At 35.2% G+C, this 23,869-nt stretch overlaps 2 protein-coding genes across 6 annotated transcripts in view; one reads left to right on the plus strand and one right to left on the minus strand.

The window, feature by feature from the left end:
- Positions 1 to 1,972: 1,972 nt before the first annotated feature.
- Positions 1,973 to 9,368, minus strand: rfc3 (replication factor C (activator 1) 3). Its single transcript, XM_022681475.2, has 9 exons — positions 9,178 to 9,368; positions 7,373 to 7,510; positions 7,169 to 7,236; positions 6,376 to 6,473; positions 5,389 to 5,570; positions 5,109 to 5,245; positions 4,389 to 4,487; positions 3,903 to 3,972; positions 1,973 to 2,670 (listed from the first exon to the last, which is right to left on the minus strand). Exons 1-9 carry the CDS (start codon positions 9,262 to 9,264, stop codon positions 2,479 to 2,481), a joined length of 1,071 nt encoding a protein of 356 aa, XP_022537196.1. The 5' UTR covers positions 9,265 to 9,368; the 3' UTR covers positions 1,973 to 2,478.
- Positions 9,369 to 17,450: 8,082 nt separating this feature from the next.
- The window catches only part of stard13a (StAR-related lipid transfer (START) domain containing 13a), a 522,041-nt gene continuing 515,622 nt past the window's right edge, over positions 17,451 to 23,869 (plus strand). For all 5 annotated transcript variants that reach the window (XR_007427471.1, XR_007427469.1, XR_007427468.1 and 2 more), the window contains exon 1: positions 17,451 to 18,140. Coding sequence is in view for 1 of the 5 variants with exons in the window: in XM_022681476.2 (XP_022537197.2) it covers positions 17,493 to 18,140 (648 nt within the window). In the remaining 4 variants the exon portion in view is untranslated. The remainder of the gene's footprint in view (positions 18,141 to 23,869) is intronic.

Here is a 23,869-nt window from a genome sequence, read left to right on the forward strand (position 1 = left end):
TTTAGCTGTTCTTAAAAATCATTTTTATTAAATAATAGTTCTATGCTTCTATGTTAGTGTTAATTAACATAATTCTGATCATATTTCGCTCATTCAAACAGCCTGAAAACAGACTTGTAATCTTGTAATCAACAAGCTTGTAATCAATGTGGCCGTAGTCACAGCTAAAGGAGGAAATACATCAAACCTGTTCTCCCATCTCCGAGAACACCACCCCGCTGTGCAGCGCAAAGTATGTGTTCAGTTTATAATTTTACCTAAATAACCTAAATAAAACTTCTTTGTAGTCGTGCACAACCCATGCGGTAAGCGCCCGCAAAAGCGCTGAGTTATCCGAAATTTGGGCACGCAGGTAGAGGCGTGAAGTGCGTGCTACGATGGATTCACGTGTCCGTGTAAAGGTCCTGGCCGGACTGGATGTGAAAGACGCCATTCATTTACATGCGTTAATTTTCAAATTCTGACGTGCCTGTTTTTCATATGTTGAAGGTTTTAAGGTGTGAAAGCCTTAAAATAGAAATCTCTATTGTGAGAAATAAATCCCCTCTTTCTGCAGTATCTGGTTATATACCAACTTTTTTTTATATATATATACACTCTTAATGCCCTTAGGAGTAGTGGAAAAACATGGTTTCCTTCACCTGATGGTGTAGTTTCTACAATAAATAGTTAATTGAACAAAAAAACTTTGTTGTAATTTCTTTAAGGGTCAGTTTAATAATATATGTAACAAACTGTGATACCGTGATAACCGTGATACCGCGGTATTTTCCGAGACGGTTATCATACCGTGAAAATCTCATACCGTTGCAACCCTAGTGTGAACCTGGCAGCAGGGTTGCCAGATCCAACAAAAATATCCAGCCCTTTAGAAGCTTAACTAGCCCAAACTATATGTCTGTCAGACGTTTGAAGCAAATGACTAAACAACTATGAGTGTACGACTTAGTATTTTGCTTATAAGGAATATATTATCAGTATTAATATTTATTTATATCCCAGTCAAGAACATTTAATAGTAACATAATTAGTTAAAAAATGATTTTTACTTTAACACCAACTTTTTTTTTTTTTTTTTAAGTAGCCCAAAAAACGCATCCCGCCATCCTTTGCAAACAAGCCCAATCTGGCGGGAAAACCGTGAACAGGCAGGTTTAAAATGTTGGATGCCCCTTTAAGGTTAATGGTTTAAATCAGGGGTGTCCAAACTACGGCCCGCGGGCCATTTACTTTTTTGGAGCGGACCGCAAGGTATTTTAGAAATAAAATAAAAGTTGGCGCGCTGTTAAACAGGTTTTTTATAATATGAGATCAAAAATTTGAACGCTAGGTGTCAGAAACAGGCCAAAGAGAGTGCGCATTTCCAGCGCAGAAAATCGGGGTAAAAGAGTCTAAAAGCTGAGAGAGTGCGCATTTCTAGCGCAGAAAATCGGGGTAAAAGAGTCTAAAAGCTGAGAGAGTGCGCATTTCTAGTGCAGAAAAACGGGCCAAAGAGTCTAAAAGCGGAGAGGGTGCGCAAGTAATTAAGTTGCCGTAATTAAGGAGTTTAATATTAAGAGACATCATGAAATTAAACATCAATTTGAAAAATCTTAGTTTACACAACAGTCAAAGATAAAGATAGTAAGTCAAGTAAAATGGTGTGTAAATGAAATAATCAGGAAAATGTATTATTTAAAGTGGTATATTTCATTATTTGTTTTATTACAGAGTCTGTGCCCGTGACTTCAAATATATTTCTCCTTCTGGCCCCCAACAAAAAAAGTTTGGACACCCCTGATTTAAATGATCAGACATATCTTTGCTATGATACACATGCATAATCCTCCTGATACTCAAGACATACTCAAATGACGAGGTGTAAACAGTGTCCAAGACTATTGTCCCCCCCATCACTAAAAAAAGTATGAGTAGGCTGGCTGTACTTAAGCTTTTTTTAAAGATTGAAACAGCTATTGATTTAATACTGGAGATTGATTTAATACTTCCAGAAAAGAGGTACAGCTTGTCAGAAAATAGAATATCTATTACTATGTATTGTCTAGATTCATATCGCACTAAACCCTGTTAAAAATCCTGAAATATATTTAAAACAAACATTTCCTCTATGTTTTATATAAAAAAATATATATAGACAGTAAGTGTCTTATACCTATTTTTCTCATAATTTCCACAGAGCTTATAAAAAAGTGTGTGTTTTGTTTGTTGTTACATATTGCTCCATGTTTAAGTGATTGTATTATACAGCTAAATTAAATAATAAATTTGGTTTGCACTCCAACAAAACATGTCTATTCCTTATTATATCATATGTTCTATATATATATATATATCAAGTGTCACATTGTGTTCCAATAAAAAGGATTTACTAAAAGTGGAAATCTTTACAAATTTTACAAAAGGTTATCTTTATTACAAGGAACAGCATATCTGTTTTACAAACAAAACAAGGACACTAGCAAGGCTGCTAGAAACAGTTTAGAACATGAAGTTGTCCAGCCCATCCTCCATAAACTTCTTGTAGATGGCCATGAACTTTGCCACAAAGGCCTCCAGGTGATAAATAGCTTTGTTGCCCATTTGCAGTCTGTGCTCATAGTAAGCAGCCATCTGAGCGACCTCTGCCTTCAGATGTCCATCACAGTTGCTCAGCAGCTCAGACACCAGGCCCTATACAACAGTGAAAGAAAACATGATTTCAAACCTAAAACACTTAAAACACTCAGATTAACCCAGCTCTAATCTTTTTTTAGGTTTAACAATTATACAAATTCAGATCATGTAAAAAAAACCTTATAAATAAAGCAAATAAATAAATAAAAAATATATTAACTGTACACTGCTGGCTCCAGAATATCAGTGCTCAGGCCCCTAAAATTGCTACTGGCAGAGGTTGAAAATGAATAGAAATCAACTTCATTTGTGTTCTCCCATTGTTCTAGACAATGGTAAATATCTTGATTGCTAACTATGATTATCAACAAATGAACTTCTAATTTAATTTAATTTATTAATATTATTATTTTTACATTTTTTATTTTTTATTTTTCAACCTGAAAAACAAATCATGTTTTAGTTGGTATATCATGCAAGTTGCTGCTGTGCTGCGTTTAGGAGAGATGTAATTCTTAGCCAAAATCCTAGCATTCCCAAATTGTGGGAAAAAAAATTAAAATAAAATAAAAAAAAAATCATGAAATCTACAACATCTTTTAAAACAGCAAACGTTTCACACAGACCATGATTATTTTTTTTTTTGTATGTATTTTGTAAAAAAAAATGGATATGATTTCTGACATAATGAAACCTTAACATAAAGAAAACCTCTGATGAGTTTTCTGCCATCTGTGCTCTGTAAACAGGGTCAGACACTCCACAGCTCTAATAAACATCCAAGCGTTCAGGTTATCTGTCTGCTTCCTGCTCTCTTTAATTTCCTCCTACACACGAGGGCTCATCAGCAGTTTTATGCAGAGACAAACATACTTTAACAACCAAGACAATCTTTAAAAAACAGCGATATAAAGAGGAACCATGTAATGTACGTCAGTCCCCAGCCATTCAGCTCTGCTCGGCCATATATTATCTTTAAAATCTACAGTTTTATAATCAGTGTGTCGTTCATCATACAAGCTTTTGTTTTCTGCTGCTGCTTTCAGGCTCGTGGGTGGAGCCCTACAGCCCTACCAATAGAGCTTTGCTGCTCAGTGGAGCTCAGATCTGATTGGTGAGCCTCATTTTAACACACCAGTGTGACATTAATATGCGTTGACGGCTGTACGCACCTTATTTAAACAGTAACAAAAGAGATATGAAGTATGAAAGACATGTTTTGGCTTAGGAACTCGATCTTCTATTAACCATTAATACAAAAAATACCTTAACATTAATAGCTGCCATACCTTCATGATGATTTCTGGTGGGATGCAGTGGGTTAGGAGTTCATAGAGTCTTGCCCGAACTTCCAAAAGCCTGAAAAGACAGACAGAAATTCAGTGTGTGCTTTATGGTTCAATTTTCCCTGAACAGGATTAAACTAATTCCAGAACTACAAAACATTCTGTACTGAAATTCTCCACTAAATGTACTAAGATTAACAGATTAACCCTTGTAAAGCCATTCACCATAAAAAAATCCAAAACAATGTGTCCAATTAGTCACCTCAGCAAACATTCAAAATGCACAGCAACATTAAAACTAGATTAATAGATTTGGTGAACGTTATTGATTTATCATACGATAATTTTCTATAGTAGTGCTTTAAAATGACAATATTATCGTTTATCACAATAATTTTTTGAACAGTATATCATCCTGAAAATGTTGTTATCGGGACAGGTCTTAACCTAAACACTTAAAAAATGGATTACTAGATGGGTTTAACTAACCTTTGTGGGCTTTGCTGGCTAACAATGGCATTTGCTGTCTCTCTGAGATACACTTCCCAGTCTGTTTCAGGGATGTCTTGATCAGCAGAAAAGGGGTACCTGAAAAAGATATGAAATTGTAATTTGTTACTGAAGAATTAACAACAAGTGGGACACAATCATGAAGTGGAACGAAATGCATTTGAAAATTTGAAGCTTTTTTTTTTTAAACTAAAAAATGGGGCGTGCAATATTATTTGTCCCCCTTGCGTTAATACTTTGTAGTGCCACTACTGGTGGGCAATATTATATCGTATACAATATATCGTGACAGAAATATCATGACATTAAAAATCCATATCGTGATAATAGGGATAGTTTGTCTTAAAAGTAGTCTATTATTTACTGTGAAGCTTTAGGTGTACTTATTGTATAATTGTTTTAGTTTGCAGTTTATATGCAAGAAAATATTCTGCAATATTATTTGCTGCATTATATTATTTTATGCTTTATTATTTATTTTGCCACATTATGATTATTCTGTTTTACTATTATACTATATTCCTGAAATGAATTATTTATTTTTCTGTTTTCCCTTATCGCCAAGTATATCGTTATCACAAAAATACCCTGAAATATTGTGATATTATTTTAGAGCCATATCGCCCACCCCTAAGTGCCACCTTTTGCAACAATTACATTCATTTACACTGGTCTGTCTAATCAGTGCTCAGTACTTACTGTTGCACTCGACAGGCCTCACACATCAGCAGAGCTTTGCGAAGGTTGCGACCAGACTTCTCCGCAATGTGTTTAGCCAACTCCGCAGGCAGAAGCAACCCTTCCTTCCTGCAAACTCCTGCCAGAACACTGCACACCTGAGGGACCAAAGCACAGCAGACTTTAGCGGAAACATTTCACACACAATATCAGCCATCGCTGATCATCTACTCCACATTATTAGCCCTTCAGTGTTATATGAAAGTACAATAGTTTAGTCTAATGCTGGGAGAGTTAATACCTCCTCTATGCTGGGCAGAGGAACCCTCACAGCCAAACACCTGCTCCTGATGGGGGAGATCACTTTAGAGGTGGAATTGCAGCATAAAATCAAACGGCAGGTGGACATGTACTTCTCCATGGTGCGGCGCAGGGCGTGCTGCGCATCTTTGGTGAGACGGTCCACCTCAGTCAACAGCACAACTGCAGGAAGAGACGAGGAGAATGTGATGGGTTTTACTGGACTTCATACATTATATTACATTACATTACATTTGGCAGACGCTTTTGTCCAAAGCGACTTACAATAGTGAAGTTCAAAATTAATAGAAGTTAATAGAAAAACATCTTTAGACAGGGCCTAAAGGAGGTCGAAGGGAAATAATGGGATAGAGGAGTGAAGGAGGGGAAGAAGGAAATGGGGTTAGAAGTAGTTAGTGTGTTAGAGGTGTTAGGAGAGTAAGAGCTCTTTGAAGAGCTCTGTCTTCAGGAGTTTATTAAAGATAGTGAGAGATTCTCCTGATCTGGTAGTAGAAGGTAGTTAGTTAGAGGTGTTAGGAGAGTAAGAGCTCTTTGAAGAGCTCTGTCTTCAGGAGTTTATTAAAGATAGTGAGAGATTCTCCTGATCTGGTAGTAGAAGGTAGTTAGTTAGAGGTGTTAGGAGAGTAAGTGCTCTTTGAAGAGCTCAGTCTTCAGGAGTCTCTTAAAGATAGCGATCTTATACACTTCTTATACACTTTATGAATGAAGTTCAACTTATATAGCGCCTTTCTAGAAGGAGGGCTGCATCGGGCCAATCCATATCTGGGCACAGTCATACACACATATTTACACCCACACAAACTTACATACATACATACCACACACTTTACACACCTACACACCAGATCAATTTAGAGTTTTTTCACACTTTATAGTAGTATTCATACTATAACCACAAAATAACTCCTCACACATCGTAACAGATCAAGCAATTATTTAAAACTGTGGTACTAAAAATGCTACTTACCTTTGAACTCTCTCTGCGTGCTTGACTGGATCTGCTGAGACTGCGCCACTGTTTTAATCAGCTCCTGGATAACGACACGGTCACTGTTCCCCGCATCACTATAAAACACAGATCAGCCCATGCTCAAATTAAAAGCAACACTGCAACAGGTCCAGTGCATAAGAACATGCATGAAACATAACTTTTCTACAGTTTTTTACAGTACAATTTTATTTAAAAAACATACTTAGATTTGTGTGTGTTGTAAAGTCACGAGCAAATGTATCTGCTTGCTTAAAATATTTTAAGATTATACTATTTTATTCATCAAATAAAACAACTTTCATGAATTGCTTGCAAGTACACTTTCCAGCACTGTTTTGTTTATTTTTTCCTGTATTTATACGCTCAGCATTTATTGCATTGCACACAATTTTAACTAAACATAACTTAAAATAGTTCTTACTACTTTTACTACTACACTAATCTTTTTTCTACTTTTTCCTAAATGAATTACAAACAATTCACAAAAGCATATTTTGTGCCTGTTCAATGGAAAAACAGCAACTTTGCAGGAGAGAGAAAAACCATTCTTAACTTTTAATGGAAGTCAATAATTAAATAGACATTTTGACACAATTTGAATGATAATTTGTGTTTAAGTTATGTAGTAAACTAAAAATCGGAGATACTTGTTCTTCATTGGGCAACATTACTTATTGTAATGTAATAAGTAAACCTATTTAATTATCATTGGTGTGTTGCATAATGCAGCTAAGTCTCTTTTTTAACTTGAACATATAAGGCAGCTTACCTGGGATTCACCTCCAAATGGTAGTTGCTGGCAATTGTATTTATTTCAATTTTCTTTTTAGATGGAGCCTGCATTAGAATAATATACATTATCAGTGCTCAGATATCGAAAAAACTGAATTAGGTGAAAGAAATTGCTTTTAGATTGAGTCAAAACAGACTAGACAACATTTTGAATGTTCTAAAATAAAATGATATTGCTTACTACAATGGACTGGTGTTCGATGCGAAGTTTTTCCACCCCAGCTCCGTACAGCTCACGAAGGAGGCACATAATTCTAGTCTTCTTGCCAGCGCCAGACGGACCGTAAACAAGCAGGTGAGGGAAGTCTCCACATTGTACCTAAATTTAAAAAATGGACAGTGAAAACTGAGACACTTTAAATACAGTAGTAGACAGGTATTCACGTTTTTAATGTTTTCTGCTTAAGTCTCTAAAAAGATACAGAACTCACTGGTTTAGCTCTTTCTACTCAAGCACCTGACATAACTAACCAATGACAGCACAGCTGACCCAAAGAATATCTGAATAAAATTATAGTATCAATGTTGAAAGATTACTACTGGAAATTGTTTTGTTCTGAGGAAACTTGCTCCATGTGTCTAGCTACTGGATCATGCACAAATATATACACACAGTATTACTGCTCGTCTGTTTACCTATTACAAAACCATCTAGCAAATGAAATGCACAGGGCAGTCACAACTTAAACATATAACATTAAAATTAAAATATATGAACATTACCTCAGTATTGCTTTATTATGATTACTTAGCAAGGACAGAGCTTTAACATGAATTAGTTGTTAAGTTATCAAACGTTGTTTAAAAATTGTCTTTTTTACTTGTTATTTCAATTCCAATTGAACAACAGTCTAATATGTGACCAATTACAGCCCAGACCTATGTTTTTTTTATATATATAAACAAAATTGAATCAATCAATCACATACATTCAGTGAGCAGCTCTTTTTTTTTAATTGTGGGAACATGATTTAATATTTTAAGGATAAAATCTTTATGTAATGTAAATAACGACATGATGACATAACTTCTGTTATGAAAACATTTTGTGTTAGAAATTGAAAGTATAAACAATAGCACACAGGCTTCCAATGCAATGGAAAAAATCCTTAGTTAATTTGATTAACTAGATTTTAAAGTAGAATATTAGAGTCTCCTTTTCTGTGCATCACAGACAGAAAACAGCATTCTTACGTTTATTTCCATTAGTTAAGATAATTCAGGTCTGAAATGGTTAAGTTACCTATCTTACATAAATTAACTAGTTAGTTAGCTAGAGTTAGTTAGCGTTAACTTAATAGGAAGTAATTACTGTAGTTAAAATTAGAAGTAGAATAATCTGAGTTTTACAGCAGATTTACAGCAGGTTGTCTGGCTAAAATACATAAAACAACGCGATATCAAAGCTACACGAGTATTAACTGCACAGATAAGGAGTCTTCTGACCTGTAGAAGATCTAAAGTTAAAAAAACTAAGCTGCTGTTAGGCTTTGGTTGGTCTAAATGTTAGTTAGTTAGCAGGTTAGCTTCGCTACTCGCCGGGGTGTTCTGTCGAATTGTGCTACGCTTCGATATGTGCTTCTTACTACGAGTGCGCATGCGCGGAGCTGCATTTTTAGTAAAAACTTTGTTTTTAAGGTAAATCTGTTTTAATTGTTGTGCATTGAACAACTGGACACCCTGTCGTGTTTTGAATTTGTATTACAAATGTGTAAATGACACTTAATACTAAAAGTAATAATAATACCGTGAAAAACACAAAAAAATGGTTATAATCTTTCCCTTAACTGTAACTTGTTACACTGATATTTTGATTTACGCATTCTAAAAAATCATACCAAGATATAAAATATATAAATATAGCGCTTTTTTCTGGTGTTTTAGATGTAAATACACACTAGGGTAGCACGGTTTGACAGGGTAACGAAACTCGACAGAGCACCGGCTAGTTACATATTTAGTTATTTAACTACTGGTGTTTCTTACCAGGTTCTTCAGCTGGTTCGCTTGATCTTTGTGATAATCCAGCTTCGCCAGAGAGGTCGGTCTGTATTTATCCACCCACAGACTCATATTTAATATAAATTATGAGGTTATTAAGCAGGTTTTATAACCGAGCCGGAGCTGACAGCGCGCTCTCCCGCGAAAAATAACAAACCCGCGTCTGAACTGAACTACAGGGGCCGCTAAGGGACAAACAGCTCGAAAAGCGTTTCCTAACGGCGCTGGAAGGAGGACATGATTATTTTTAAGTTATTATAATTAGCTAATTAATAAAATAACTCACACAGTGACATTATAATACTTTCCTATGATGTTTTGGGGTTAGATGTTATTCTAGTTAGTAGATATAGAGCCTCGTGTACCCCCTCCCCTTGCTAGTTAATTTAATATGATAAAGTTTTCATTAAAACTAAATTTGTCCATTTCTGTAATGTTATATTGGCCCTCGCAATCATAGACATCATATACATAGACGCCTGCATGGCCGCCATATTGGAGGAGGTAACCCTGCTCCCCAAGTGCATTAATTTACACGGTTTGGTTTATTATAAACAACAAAGATGTAGTTATGATACAGGAAACTGTCACACATTACAAATACCTGCTTTCATACTGAAATACTTTATATTATGCTCTTTAACAAAGACAGACATATGGTATAGCATATTAATAAGGTTTATAAATTATTTGGTCTTTCTTTCCTAGCGCGGTACTGATGAGAGCCAGTTTCACCATAAAGTTTTTGATGCTCTTTGCAACAGCTATTAGGGATACTTTAAAAGTTCCTTACATTTTTTGGATTGACTTACCTTCATTTCTTAAAGTTGAGTAGTTCTTGCCATAATATGGATCACATTACTCAAATATGGCTATCTAAGCAAGCCGTCTAAGCAAGAGGTGCCTACTTTGAAGAATCTAAAATATAAAACATGTTCTGGGTTGTTTAGCACTTTTTTGTTTACTTAATATTTCCAAATGTTTTTTCTTCATGGACTGGGTAAATATGAAAAAACAATGGCAATGTGTAACAAGGTAATTGTGTAACACTACAAAAAATAGTAAACTGCTGAATGTTGAATTTTATGAACTGAATGTAAAATCCACTGTTTTACCACCTAATTTCCATCAGTAAAGCACATTTCAGGTAAGCCATTAAATATCTTTGTACAGCTTAGTAAATAATAAGTAAATAATAACAACACTAAACATAAGAGACACACTAAAAATATGTACTTTGCACAAAATGGTTTAATCTTTCCTATTGGCTCCTGGCATACATTTTTTTCATAATAGTTGTGTGTCCTCAAACCTCACTCATCATCGTTTCGTAGTCTAGCCCAGTGGGAGTATCTCTCATCTGAGTATTCAGTTATATTATATATAATGGCTGACTGCCATTTTCTTTAATGCAAAATGTATAGGCTGGCAGAATTGCCGCAGAGTGTTTTTTATCCTGTATTAAGAAACAAAAAACACAAGTAAAATTTTCTGGAATAGAAGTAAGTATTACTGAGTGACTATTACTAATAAGAAATATCAAATATAGGATGTTCCCCATTCTTCTTTTAAGTATTAACTGACTACCCAATGGGAAGTGAGAGATTTTTAGGTTTTTAGCCGTCTTTAGAATGCCCTTCTGCAATTATTTAAATTCCCAAGCAAGGTGACGACCTGACTCCTGAATCTCCTGATTCCTGAAAGGAGTAAGTACCAATTGGCCTTATATAATATTCAAATCTGACATTGTGACTTTTTCATTGTGAGTTTTCATTGGCTGAAAGCTATAATCATCATCAACAATAAAAGAAATAAATGCTTAAATTAGATCACTCTGTCTGTAATACATCTATATATTATATGAATTGGACATTTTGAACTGAATTACTGAAATAAATAAAATGTTCAATGATGTTCTAATTTTTTGAGATGCGCCTGTACACAATTTTAAATATGCCATATAATTTAGAATTTTCTCACTTATGTTTTCTAATGGGTGACACAGTAATAATCAGTAAATGATTCTATTCAATAGTAGCAGTCAGATTTATGCAGTGGGACGGTGAAGATGAGCAGATGCAGAAGAATGACCTCACTCCAATGGAATGTGCTTCTTGCACTTAAAAAAGCTAACCTGAAGGAAAGAGTCATTCTGAAAGCCAGAGAGGATTATGGGTAATAAGGAGCTGTAAGGACAGCTTGAGGCCTGGGGGGAGTGTTGAAATGCTGTTTCCTCCAGCACGAGCACTAGCTCACGTAACACAGCCAGTGTGCAGCAGCACTGGAAAAGGGGGCAGTGATTAGGAAGTTCAGGTTATCAGTCTCTTTAATTAAGGAAAACTTCAGACATTGTGCTGTTGAGTTTCCTAAATAGATTAGGCTAGTGTTCACTGTGATGTACTGCTGCCCTGTGCAAAAATTAGTAAACCCTTCCAGAAAGTGCATTAGCTCCAGGGATGGGTAAAGTAGCCTAATTTTACACTACAATAGAAGGGGCATTCCAGGATTTTGGTACATTTCCTGTCCCACCACTTAAATTTCAAATGTACGTATTCAAAATATCTAAATGACTATTTTTTGTGAACAATGTACTTGTTATAAGACAAACTGTAAAATTTGGTGGAAAAATAAGCTCCTTAGATATTATTCAATAGACCGAATACCTTTGGACCACCTCAAAAAATGGCCATTTTCTCTTGTCCCACTCATTGGGTGACCAACTCCTTTTGCAAATTTAACAATTAAAATAATCTCTAAATAAATGACTTCCTCTTGTATATTGTTGATCTGCATCTCCTTTACTCATGAAAACAACTTCTTTGGTCTACATTGTTTTGCATGTTACAGTTTTTATGCTGTTAAGTCGTGTCCCACAACATGCGCTCAACCCTGTTACCATAAGGAGTTTTACCTGCAGAGAAAGAGTTAAAAATATTTGTCTACTGGCACAAAGGAAGTGACATCACAAGGACATTTTCTGCCCACATGGCAAGACCAAGAGTAAGTGCTCTAACAATTTTCAACTGATGTGCATTAAAGGGTGCATTACATGAATTGGTCATTTCTTTTTTTAGATGTTTGTATCTACTGGATATTTTTAAGAGTTTTTATATATTTATTTCTATTTTCTTAATGATATTGTACTAATTGAAAAGAGAAAATACAGCTCTGGAAAAAATTAAAAGACTGCTTTAGTTTCTGAATCAGTTTCTCTGATTTTACTATTTATAGGTTTATGTTTGAGTAAAATAAACATTGTTGTTTTATTCTATAAACTACAGACAACATTTCTCCCAAATTACAAATAAAAAGATTTAGATCATTTATTTGCAGAAAATGAGAAATGGCTGAAATAACAAAAATAAGCAGATCTTTCAAACCTTAAAAAAGTTCATATTCATAAAATTTTAAGTTTCAAGTTCAGAAATCAATATTTGGTGGAATAACCCTGTTTTTTAATCACAGTTTTTTTCATGCATCTTGGCATCATGTTCTCCTCCACCAGTCTTACACACTGCTTTTGGATAACTTTATGCTGCTTTACTCCTGCTGCAAAAATTCAAGCAGTTCAGTTTGGTGGTTTGATGGCTTGTGATCATCCATCTTCCTCTTGATTATATTCCAGAGGTTTTTAATTTGGTCAAATCAAAGAAACTCATCATTTTTAAGTGCTCTCTATATTGTGATGTAAAATTCATCCATATTGTCCAGATTTACTCTGAGCGTGAGTGGCTAAAGATAAACGAGGTAGAAAGTGGCCTACTCTTAGACATTTTATCTAGAATAGAATAAAGTGATTAGACTAAATGATTTCTACCCCAAAAGTACCAAACAATGCAAGTCTTAAACTTTGCTGGTGTCTGATTGCGGTTGCCCCGGAGAGTCGGTGGGCTTGTTTATGAATGAGTGAGTGACGTGAGTGTGTGGGCCTGGCTGTGTCTGCATGTTCACATGCTGAACACAGCAACACAGGAGATGACTTCCCTCACAATGGCCCAACGTCATTCCATTCACTCTCCTTCTCACAACATAGCAACACCAAGAATACCAGGCATCTCCATTCAGCTGAACGGGGCAACTGTGGGAGATTTTCACTGTGTTCTGTTGTAGATGCCTGTCAACTTCTGCAGTTTTGACGGTCAGTGTTTGCATGTCTCCTGTCTTGTATTTGTGTGTAACTACTGCACCCACCACTGTTGGTCAAATCTAGATATGTTTCAGATAGGGATGGGCAATTGTAAAAAAATAATAATAATACATAGGTGAAAAAGACACCATCATTTACAGCTATTAAACGTGCAAAATAACAATTTCACTGTTACTTTATGTTTGGATTGCAAAATTGTATGCAAATAATCATTCGCTTCTCCGTTGAAGGGTGCAGATCAGGTAGGAGGGTCTGCTGGGCTGATCTTCTTATTTAATAATTTATATTTTTTTAATTCTTATAATAGTTGTAATAGTTCAATAGTTATACTGTTGATACTGTTATGCATGTGGTTTCTGTTATTATGTAAAATGTCCTAATTACCTACCCTGAAGCAAGTTATTAACCATTATAGGCACCTGCCTAGTCTTCCCCTATTGTAGTTTGTAGTTGGTATCGTTCACCTAGTGCTTGTCAGTGCTGTAAGAGTACAGTAAGCCTTAATATAGAGTTCTTTAACCCTTGTGTGGTGTTCATATTTTTGTTACTCGTTTACTTTGTTACTTGTATTTAATTCAGCAAAATTAAGCAATTCTACATTAAAATGCTTTACACATGCTCGCTTCACCTAAATTGTAAGCAATATAAACAGCTTACATGGTTAATATTTGCCCTTTACCTTTCTTATGTGACATTTCTTTTAAAAAGTGCTACTCTTTTTTTTATTAGTTTTTTAATAAAATGTAAAAGAAAATGAATTAAACTCAAGATATGAGTAGAAAATTTTGTTTAGTTTCAAATTTACAAATGAAGCAATGTTTATTAGCCCTTGGCCAAACATACTGTATGTAATATAAATGTGTGTGTGTGTGTGGGGGGGGGGGGGGGGTGTACAGTGTGTGTTTATCGAAAATGTGTTTTGATATATGTTTTTCACAAAAAATGAGCCAATGCCAATGTTGAAGCAAGCCAACCATGTTGCTTGCTTCATGTGGTGTTTTCCTCATGCATGCCACAAGGTTTATGGATTATTTCTTGCTTGTTTTTCTGTTGCAAGAACACTTACAGGACCATTAAAATTGTTGGAGACACTAAAGACACTTGTTTTACTGTGAAATAATATGTTTTTAATTATGCATAATTTTTAATCCAATCAAACTGTAGTACATGTACGATTATTCCACCTTATTCTACCTTGACGCAGCTTCGCACATGCTTATCATTCTCTCAACAAACGTACAGAAGCTAGGTACATGTTACTTTAATAAGCACTTTAATAAATTCATGTTAAATGTTAATACATTGACATGTTTTAATAATCCTAATTATTTGCATGTTTTATAACTAAGTATAAGCTTTTTATAATTCTTTATTATTCTGAAAATATATCTAACCTTTAACATTTGTTTTTGCACTTTTTGAATTCATACTTTTGACTGCTACTGCACCTCAAGGCTTATAAATTCCAGGAAAGCGATGTGCCAAACACTCAGTTCTCTTAACACACTCCCCACGCCTTCTCAACCCCCCTCCCAGTGCCTCTCTCTCTCTCTCTCTCTCTCTCTGGAAGAATCTCCTCCCCTCTCCTATATGTACAAAATATAATCACCCTGGTGTCCATGTGTCTTCCAGCACAGGTAGTCTGTGGAAACAGGACTACACTAAGGATGGTCTAAGCTTTCTCTGTTGGAGTTACATTTCTGAGACGGTGCAGAGACTTTTTGACGCACTGATACCTCTTTGACCCCTGGAATGTTCAGGTAAGCAGCTCCAAATTTCCTATAGAACAGCAATAGTTTATTTATCACCCTTTACCATTGTCTAGTAAGGGATTTGCACATAGGTTATATACTATTAAGAGTAAAATACATTTATCTGCCACTCTGTTTGGATTTGGGCTGCATCTGGTTTAAGGTTCTCCATTTGATATAATATTGCAAAACACACATTTAGAAAGGTTAAAGTAATGTTAAAAAGATATTCATAGTTACAAATTGAATTAGAAATATATAAAAAAAGTATTGGAATTAAGATTAATATTTTCACAAATATTCTGTGATTTAATCATGATAAAAATATTATTTATAAACTTTAAAAGCTGGTGCTTTCCTGTGATTTTGTGAGGAAGACAAAAATAATCATATACAGTATTGTGGAATGCCTAGCAAACAGACTAAAGTCTTTTTTTATTTTATTTTTCATAATACCTCATGATAGTGTGGTGCTTTATAAATTAGAATCCTTTAAGTAAAAGTTTGTCAGAGAGCATCAGCATCAAACATTAGGAATACTAGATCTGGTGTAGTGCATTTTGCTCAAGGTCAGAATGGAGAAGAAAAGAGGGCAGGTGTTAGTTAGCTATGAGATTTAATCCATATTTCAGCATTTTTCAAACGTTAGCTATACCATGTTGTATAGCTAATGTTCTGTATATTTTCTGTAAAAAGAGGGAGAAAGATGGGGCCAAACTTATTTTTTTCTATGTAAATAAATAATTTTGTGTCTTATGCGTTAACATGTTGACATGCTGAAATATTTGTTGATTGCTGGAGTACATTTAGACACAGCAAACACATAATCTACATCAAAATAATGTGAACATTCTAGTTTAAATCATATAAATGTATTATTTTCAGTGCAGATTAGATCTTTAAAGACTTTAATGTATTTTCTTTGTTTAAAAAAGTAATTAATGCATGATCACGTATGATATAATGTGCGTCTTTGGCTGTGAAACACAGAGAAAATGCAAATTTGCATAAAAAACTGCATAATGAAAAGAACTGATGCTAATAAAACAGCTTATAACATATCTAGACCTGAGAGCAGGTACTGCTGCCAGAACTGGAATGAAAATGCAGCATTAATTTGTGTTTTCATTTATTTTCTTAAAATAGCTTTAGAAGGATAACTCTTTCAAATGTAGGGTAATCATTCAGGTGTAAAACTTCCTTTTCTAAATAATTAAATCTTATGTATATTGATTACATCAAAATTATTGTTGTTTAGTATTTACTGTACATAGAAAACACTGTAAGCCACTGAAGAAAGACAATAAGGCAATATTTTCATTTATTAATATATATAAATTTTTATGATTGGTCAGTATAGGTGTAATACTGTATACTGTGGTATTAAAACATTAGATTAAATTATTGGTCTATGTGTAACAAGGAGGAGGAGGCAGGATGCAAGTGCAAGTCTTTTTTATTTTCCATATTTAAACTAACAAAGAAAGGAACACTAGGGAGTATAAAAAGAAAAGGTAACTAAAACAAAACACTATGAAACAGAGGATAAACTAAAATACTGAACCAAACAAGCAAACTAAGCAAACAAAGAAACAAACTAAATAAAGCAAATCTGAGACACTGAGGACAAACAACACAACAGGTCTGAGGCTAAACAAAACATTTAAACACGATCTGGAAAGATTAACGAACACGGTCAAACAAAAAGCGCGACAGAGAACAATGGATCACATGAGGTATTTATACACAGGCACACACTAGGGACACCTGTGGAAGTAATGAGGGGGCGGAGTTACAAATGAGACACAAGGTGACAACACTAATGGCTTGGGCAGGGCTAGGGCGGGGCTAGGGCGGAGACAGAACAATAACAAAACAATGCCATGTGCTCAAAAAAGCACATGGCTGGAAACACAAGACAGGAAAACAGGGCAGGAGCACAGAAAACCAAAAGAGGGAAAAACACAGGACAGACACAGGCTAATATGTGACACTACTGTATGCTGTTAGCTGTTATTCTGTTAGCTAACATTATAGGTCTGTAATGTTAGCAGTTATCCTGTTATGTAACGTTATCAGTCTGTGCTGTTAGCTGTTAGCGGTTATTCTGTTAGCTAACGTTAACGATCTATGCTGTTAGCTGATTAAATATTTTGGCTTATGCTGCAGTCAAATAAAATAAAAAAGTGTGCATCCTCCATAATGTTTCAATTCTTTCTGAATTGGGGTTGTAGATAAGAAAGATACGTGTAAGAAAATGAAATATGGGACCATAAATAAGCATGTCCTGTTTAGAATTTTGTTGTAAATAACAATGATGTTGATTAACTGTGATTCCAGGTCTATAACTACAGAAGGATTGAGGATGAACAGCTATCTCTTTTTATCTAAAGTCTCTGTGAATGTGTGATGTGCGTAGGAAGGAACTGAACTTTGAATTAAGAGGGATAATCATGTCTGGTGTTAGTGGCCCAGTTCTGACCCTTCCAGTCCACCAGAGCTCTCGGACCCTGGATACGGACGTTTCTCTCCCCTCTGTTCCGCTCATTTTCCACTCTGCAGACTCCAGACCCTCTCTGCACTCTGCTGAACTGTGTGGGCTAACTGAGCGCACTTGGACTTGCTGCTGTCCTGCAGCACAGCCTTTTCACCTGGGTCAGAACCTGCCCCAGGTAGACGCTGCACCATTACGCATAGTTAAGCACAAGCCCAGCTCCATCGTCTTCTGCGAAAAGACTAATTCAACACAGAACAGTTACCTCATCAGATCTGAACACAGATCCTGCAGCAGTGAGAGTTCAGCTGAAGAGGCTCCGTCAGGACAGTGTGACGACGATGATGATGGCCGTGTGGTTGATGATGAAGATGAGGATAGTGTTCCTCTTGAGCTGTACAGACAGTTCTTCATCAGCCGCAAACGGAGAGACATGAACATGAAGAGACTAAACAGAAGAAGATCAAAAGTAGGAACACACACTTCTGTGAGAACAGTTGAAGAGGACACTGGAATGAAGGACAAAAAGGATGGTGTTTCAGTAAATGGAGAAAAGGTAAGAATCTGTTCCAGTTACATTTCTCTCCATTACAAACATGCTCAATTGTTTTGTTGTGTGGAGTGCTTGTGTGGAATCATTACTGATGATTGATAATAACTGTACCTCATACCTTTATTTTTTGGAGGTTCTTTTCACTGCATTTCCAATAATTAACTTTTTTAATTCTGAAACTCAAAGCCCATTTTTAAATATTTTTTACATATGCTTTGAATATAACTGTACTTGTTTGACCACACAGAAAAATGAATCATGGCTGTTCGTAGGGCTTGGTATTTAATCAGAAATTAATTGAAACTGACAATAACTTACAATATTGCGTAATAAAATTTGATGACGAAAGTATTTGTACTGTTAATGTTTATGTTTATCATACCTTTGGTCCCAATAAGTGCCAAATAAGTGAAAAGATTGAATAATTTAGTTTTCAATTGCACAATCAAATGGCAGACAACTGGCATGTTAAAAAAAGATCTATGTTCAATAAATGTGGTCTGATTGTAGTTTTATAATTGATGTTTCTTTAAAATGGCAAGACTATATTAAGGCTAGTTAAAAGCAGATTGTACCAAAGAAACATGCAATGTCTGTCATTCAATAAAAAATATTGTTCCCTGATAGTAATTGAGGTAAAGTTGTTCAATTAATTGGAAAAATCATTATTGGTTATATCACCCAACACGACATTTTTTTAAAGTTCTACTAAACTCACATGATATTTTTTATAAATAAAGAAATGCTAACAGAGTAAAGAAGGGCAGATACCTTATGTTTTACTGTGTATTAAAGAAACCTAAAGGGTGTAGTGTGAGAGAAAATAAGAAAATAATTATTGACTAGTTCATTGACATCTGTTATTTGCATGATTATTTACTTTATTTACTTATCTAAGTTGCGTATGCTATATAATTACATCATATATTATAATTATGTAAGTATATTATGATATTACTGACATTAAGGTATATGATGTTTTCACACTGGACTGTACAGCAGTTGAAAGTATCATTGTTGTAGTTTGTTAACTCATTCATTTCTCCATCATTTTGGACATTTGGGTGAAAACATTTAATACTGAACATTTATAATTGTATTAATTAATATGATACAATAACTAAAAAGGTCATAATTACATTTCAGATTAATTTACATTAGTGAAAGACAGTAGAATGCAATGCTTTTGAGTTTTATTGAGCCAATTTATTGAGCCAACATAAACTTTGACATGAGATAATAGAAAAACAATACTACATCATAAAGGCAAACTGATTAAATTAATGGATTATTCAAATAAATATGATTTGTGTTACGCGGGGATGTACGGTGGCCGAGAAAGCCCAACGCAGTGCAAATTGAAAAGCGCTGCAAAAGCACAAAACACATCCATCAAAATTACAACACAGGCGCTGCAAATAGAAAAACGCGCTGCAAATAGAACCACAACACAACGGAAGTGAGTCACAACACAACGGAATTTTCCCGGGGGACCTTAAAAGATACTGTACCAGCTAAGCTGCGTCTTCAGTAACGTCTCGGACTTCACTATGTGTACAAAGGACAATAAGTGGCAAACAAGGCGTTTTGTGAAGCAGAACTTTTAATCATATGCACACAACCGTGGTAATCACAGGTAATAAACATTACTTACTTTTCAGAAGCTTGTTTGCCACTTATTGTCCTTTGTACACAGCTGGTACAGCATCTTTTAAGGTCCCCCGGGAAAATTCCGTTGTGTTGTGACTCACTTCCGTTGTGTTGTGGTTCTATTTGCAGCGCGTTTTTCTATTTGCTGCGCCGGTGTTGTAATTTTGATGGATGTGTTTTGTGCTTTTGCTGCGCTTTTCAATTTGCACTGCGCTGGGCTTTCTCGGCCACCGTAGGGATGAGATGGGAGGCGGATTTAAATGCAGGTAAGAACAAGACTTTAATAAATAATAAGTAAACAAATAAACAAACAGGGGAATAACGAATAAATATATATACATAAACAAACAGGGAAAACAAACAAAGAGCTAAACCAAACAGATAAGTACAAAACAAGGTTAGGGAATATATACAACGGATAAATACGTAAATATATACAAAATAAACAAAGAAACAAACAGGCAAGAAACGTGACTAGAAATATACAAGAAATAAAGGGAACTAGAAATAAACAAGAAACTAATAGAGCGTAACGAAACCGTGAACAAACAATAGCAAACGTGGCGAGACAAACGACAGAGGAAGGTGCAAAGACCGACGGAGAACAAAGTGGCAGAGGAGGGCTATTTATAGTAACATAAAACACTGAACACCTGGGGAAGGGGCGGAGCTACAAATTACACACACGTGATGGAAAAGTACTAGAGAAACACACTAGGAAACGGGGAAAACACAGGAAAACATAGCGAGGGCGTAACAATTTGATAAAAATTTAAATGATGAAATACAATCTCTGGAGAACCTTTTTTTTTAGTTCACAGGAAGTGTTTCCTGCCTGCAGAAGATATAAGAACCCTGATAATGTGCACTGTAAGACTCAAACTCTCACCTCAAAACTGTGCTGTGTAGATAGACCACAAGAGTGGAGCTGGGAATCACTGCTGAAAATGAAATCATAGACCAGCATGAATTCATATCTGGTCTAAGTTGGTTTATGCTGGTATGATGCTGACCAGGTTACCAGTGTTTAGGACACCATATATTCTACTTGTGACCGACAGCTTTTTAAAGCAGTGTCAGGTGACATGCATGTGGGACATTCCAGGATTTTGGTGCATTTCAGAGATGGTCACTTCTGAAAATGTGATCTTCAATTTGATCATTTTTAGTCATATATTTATTAAATACAGGTAATAGACTATCAAAAAGTTTGATTCGTCAAGCTCAGGTATCAAAGCAGTTTTTTAAATTAGATTATGCAATATATTTGGTAACTTACAGTAACAGGGTTGTGAGTAACAGGGTTGTAAATCTAGGCTAAGTTGTGGTTTACCCCAGGAACAGATGCTAACTGTAACATTTAGCTATGTATACAAGATCAAGCACAAACATGGTTATATAAGTATATAAAGTAAATTTTGACTCTACTCATTATTAGTCTTACAATATGAGTAACAGGGTTGAGTTCACTGAGTGACACACACAACTTGGACAAACATATTTGAAAAAAAAAAAAAACTTGAAAATTGTTAGATCACTTACTCTTGGTTTTGCCATGTGGGCAGAAAATGCCCTTGTGATGTCACTTCCTTTGTGCCAGTAGACAGTAATATTTTTAACTCTTTCTCTGCAGGTAAAACTCCTTATGGTAACAGGGTTGAGCGCATGTTGTGGGACACTTAACAACTTAATAGCATAAAAACTGTAACATGCAAAACAGTGTAGACCAAAGAAGCTGTTTTCATAAGTAAAGGAGATGAATATCAACAATATAAAAGAGGAAGTCATTTATTTAGAGCTTATTTTAATTGTTAAATTTGCCAAAGGAGTTGGTCACCCAATGTGTGGGACAAGAGAAAACGGCCATTTTTTGAGGTGGTCCAAAGGTATTCGGTCTTTTGAATAATATCTAAGGAGCTTATTTTTCCACCATATTTTACAGTTTGTTTTATAACAAGTACATTGTTCACAAAAAATAGTAATTTACATATTTTGGATATGTACATTTGAAATTTAAGTGGTGGGACAGGAAATGTACCAAAATCCTGGAATGTCCCATGTAGTATACCACCAGAGGGCGCTGCTTATACACTATTCAGTTCCATTTCCTGCTGTATTACCACTGTTACATGCACAGTTTTTTAGGCCCTCTATATGAAACACCAACTATATTATTGTCTATTAGCTTCAATATCTTATTGTTTAAAGCTTAAAAGTGTCCAGTAATCAAATATTAATTTGTGAGTAATCTGTGTGTTAAATGAACGCTTTGCATGTTTTAACACATCTGTTGTTAATGTAATGATTTGCTTATAGTGTTGATTTAATCCTAGAATATTTGCTATAGGGTGTAAAGCATGAAGGTGAGAGGGAGAATAAAGGGAAAGTGTTTGTCGTTCAGCTCTGGCATGTTCAGCCTCCAAACCATTCCCCTTGAGAAAGTGCTGGCATTTTAGTTCCCCCAGCATGCACTGCAGCTGTATGCTATGAATTTTGGATGATCTCTCTCTCTCTCTCTCTCTCTCCCTACCCTCTATCTATTTTCACTTTCAGTCTCTCTCTCTTTCTCTCTCTCTCTCTCTCTCTCTCTCTCACTTTCTCTTTCTCTTACCACCTGTCAGAACAGCTCAGAGACGCTGGCGTGCCTCTAAAGGCTCTTATTTTTAACTCACATTATGTGTGGGACTAGGTGTGTGTCTGTGTGTGTTGTTAGAGGCACTTAAGGTGACATTTTGAATTTGTCCATTAATCTTCCATAAGACATCAGTGGTGAATATCATCCAGATTAGATGTGAAAGACAGTATACTATCAGCCTAATATTATTAATTGTAGCTACAACAATATTGAACACATGCAGTGCATTAGTATTATGATATTTTGGAATAGATGGCTGCATATCTGTATTTATCACAGAAAAAAAACGCAAAAACCGGCAGTGCAACACTGCAAAAAATCCATTGGCAAAAACTAGACAAAATATATGCATATAAGACAAATATATGTATATTAAGCAAAAAAAATTCTTAGTAAGATTTCTTACAAAAAGCAATGGCAAAGTCTCAAAATGAGTGAAGTAACACCTAAATCAAGCAAAAAAGCCACTGTTTTTGGACACAAGATTTAGAATTACTTGATTGCTGCTTGATTTGGAGTTCAAATTACCTAAAATAAGAATGATTAAGATAATTAATCATTGACTTACACAATCCTTAGTAAGTCAAAAAGTCTTATCAGAGAGGAAAATAAGATTCATTGCCTTAAATTTATTTTTTTGCAGTGCCAGTAAAGGTGCAATCAAATTGAAAGAGCAAGTTTATGGGGAATCTGGCCAACGTCCTGTTTCCCTATTATATCAGAAAATTACTGCATAATGCCAGATAGAGCCCACAAACAAGTCCTCAATGAATGGGGCTGAATGAAGCTAAACAGCTAACAAATCTAATTTAAAATAGTTAATAACTTCTTGCAGTGGATATTCATTTCATTTGAGAAAGCAGATTGAAGTATTTTGCTATAAAAGCAAAAAAACCCAACCTATATATTTCCATTTTTCTACAGAAAATGGTTTTAGACAACAGAAACGCTGGCATTAACTATACTTTGGGCTGCCTGGATCTGATGCTGAAATGTTTAAAACTATTATACTTGAGTTTAAAAGGTTTGAACTTTATGTCAGCAGTTTTGAAACATTTGATACTGTTCCGTGTTAAAGAAATACATTTTTAAGCCCTGTGAGCCGTTTTTGTGAGAAAATGGTCCGGTGCTGCTCCTGTTTTTGGCTGTTGTAGTTCAGTGGAGGAGTGGGCAGTGAAGAATGACAGGATTTGGGCTCATAATTATACATGACATGCTAAAGTTTTGCCTCTGATTGGCTAACAGCACTGCACATTTCTGCACTGTGCAGACGTCAATCCAGAGGCTTTTCCTGATTCACTTTTTATTGGTTAATGCAGCAATGAGGATAGAAGAACAGTTTTAGGTGCAGCATAAATATGCAACTCGGAGTGACCTACTGTATATGAAAAAGAGCAAGTACTAAATGGTTTCTAGCTAAATAAAACCATTTAATGTTTATAAAATT

Source organism: Astyanax mexicanus, chromosome 20, assembly GCF_023375975.1.
Source record: "Astyanax mexicanus isolate ESR-SI-001 chromosome 20, AstMex3_surface, whole genome shotgun sequence".
Lineage (NCBI taxonomy): Eukaryota > Metazoa > Chordata > Actinopteri > Characiformes > Acestrorhamphidae > Astyanax > Astyanax mexicanus.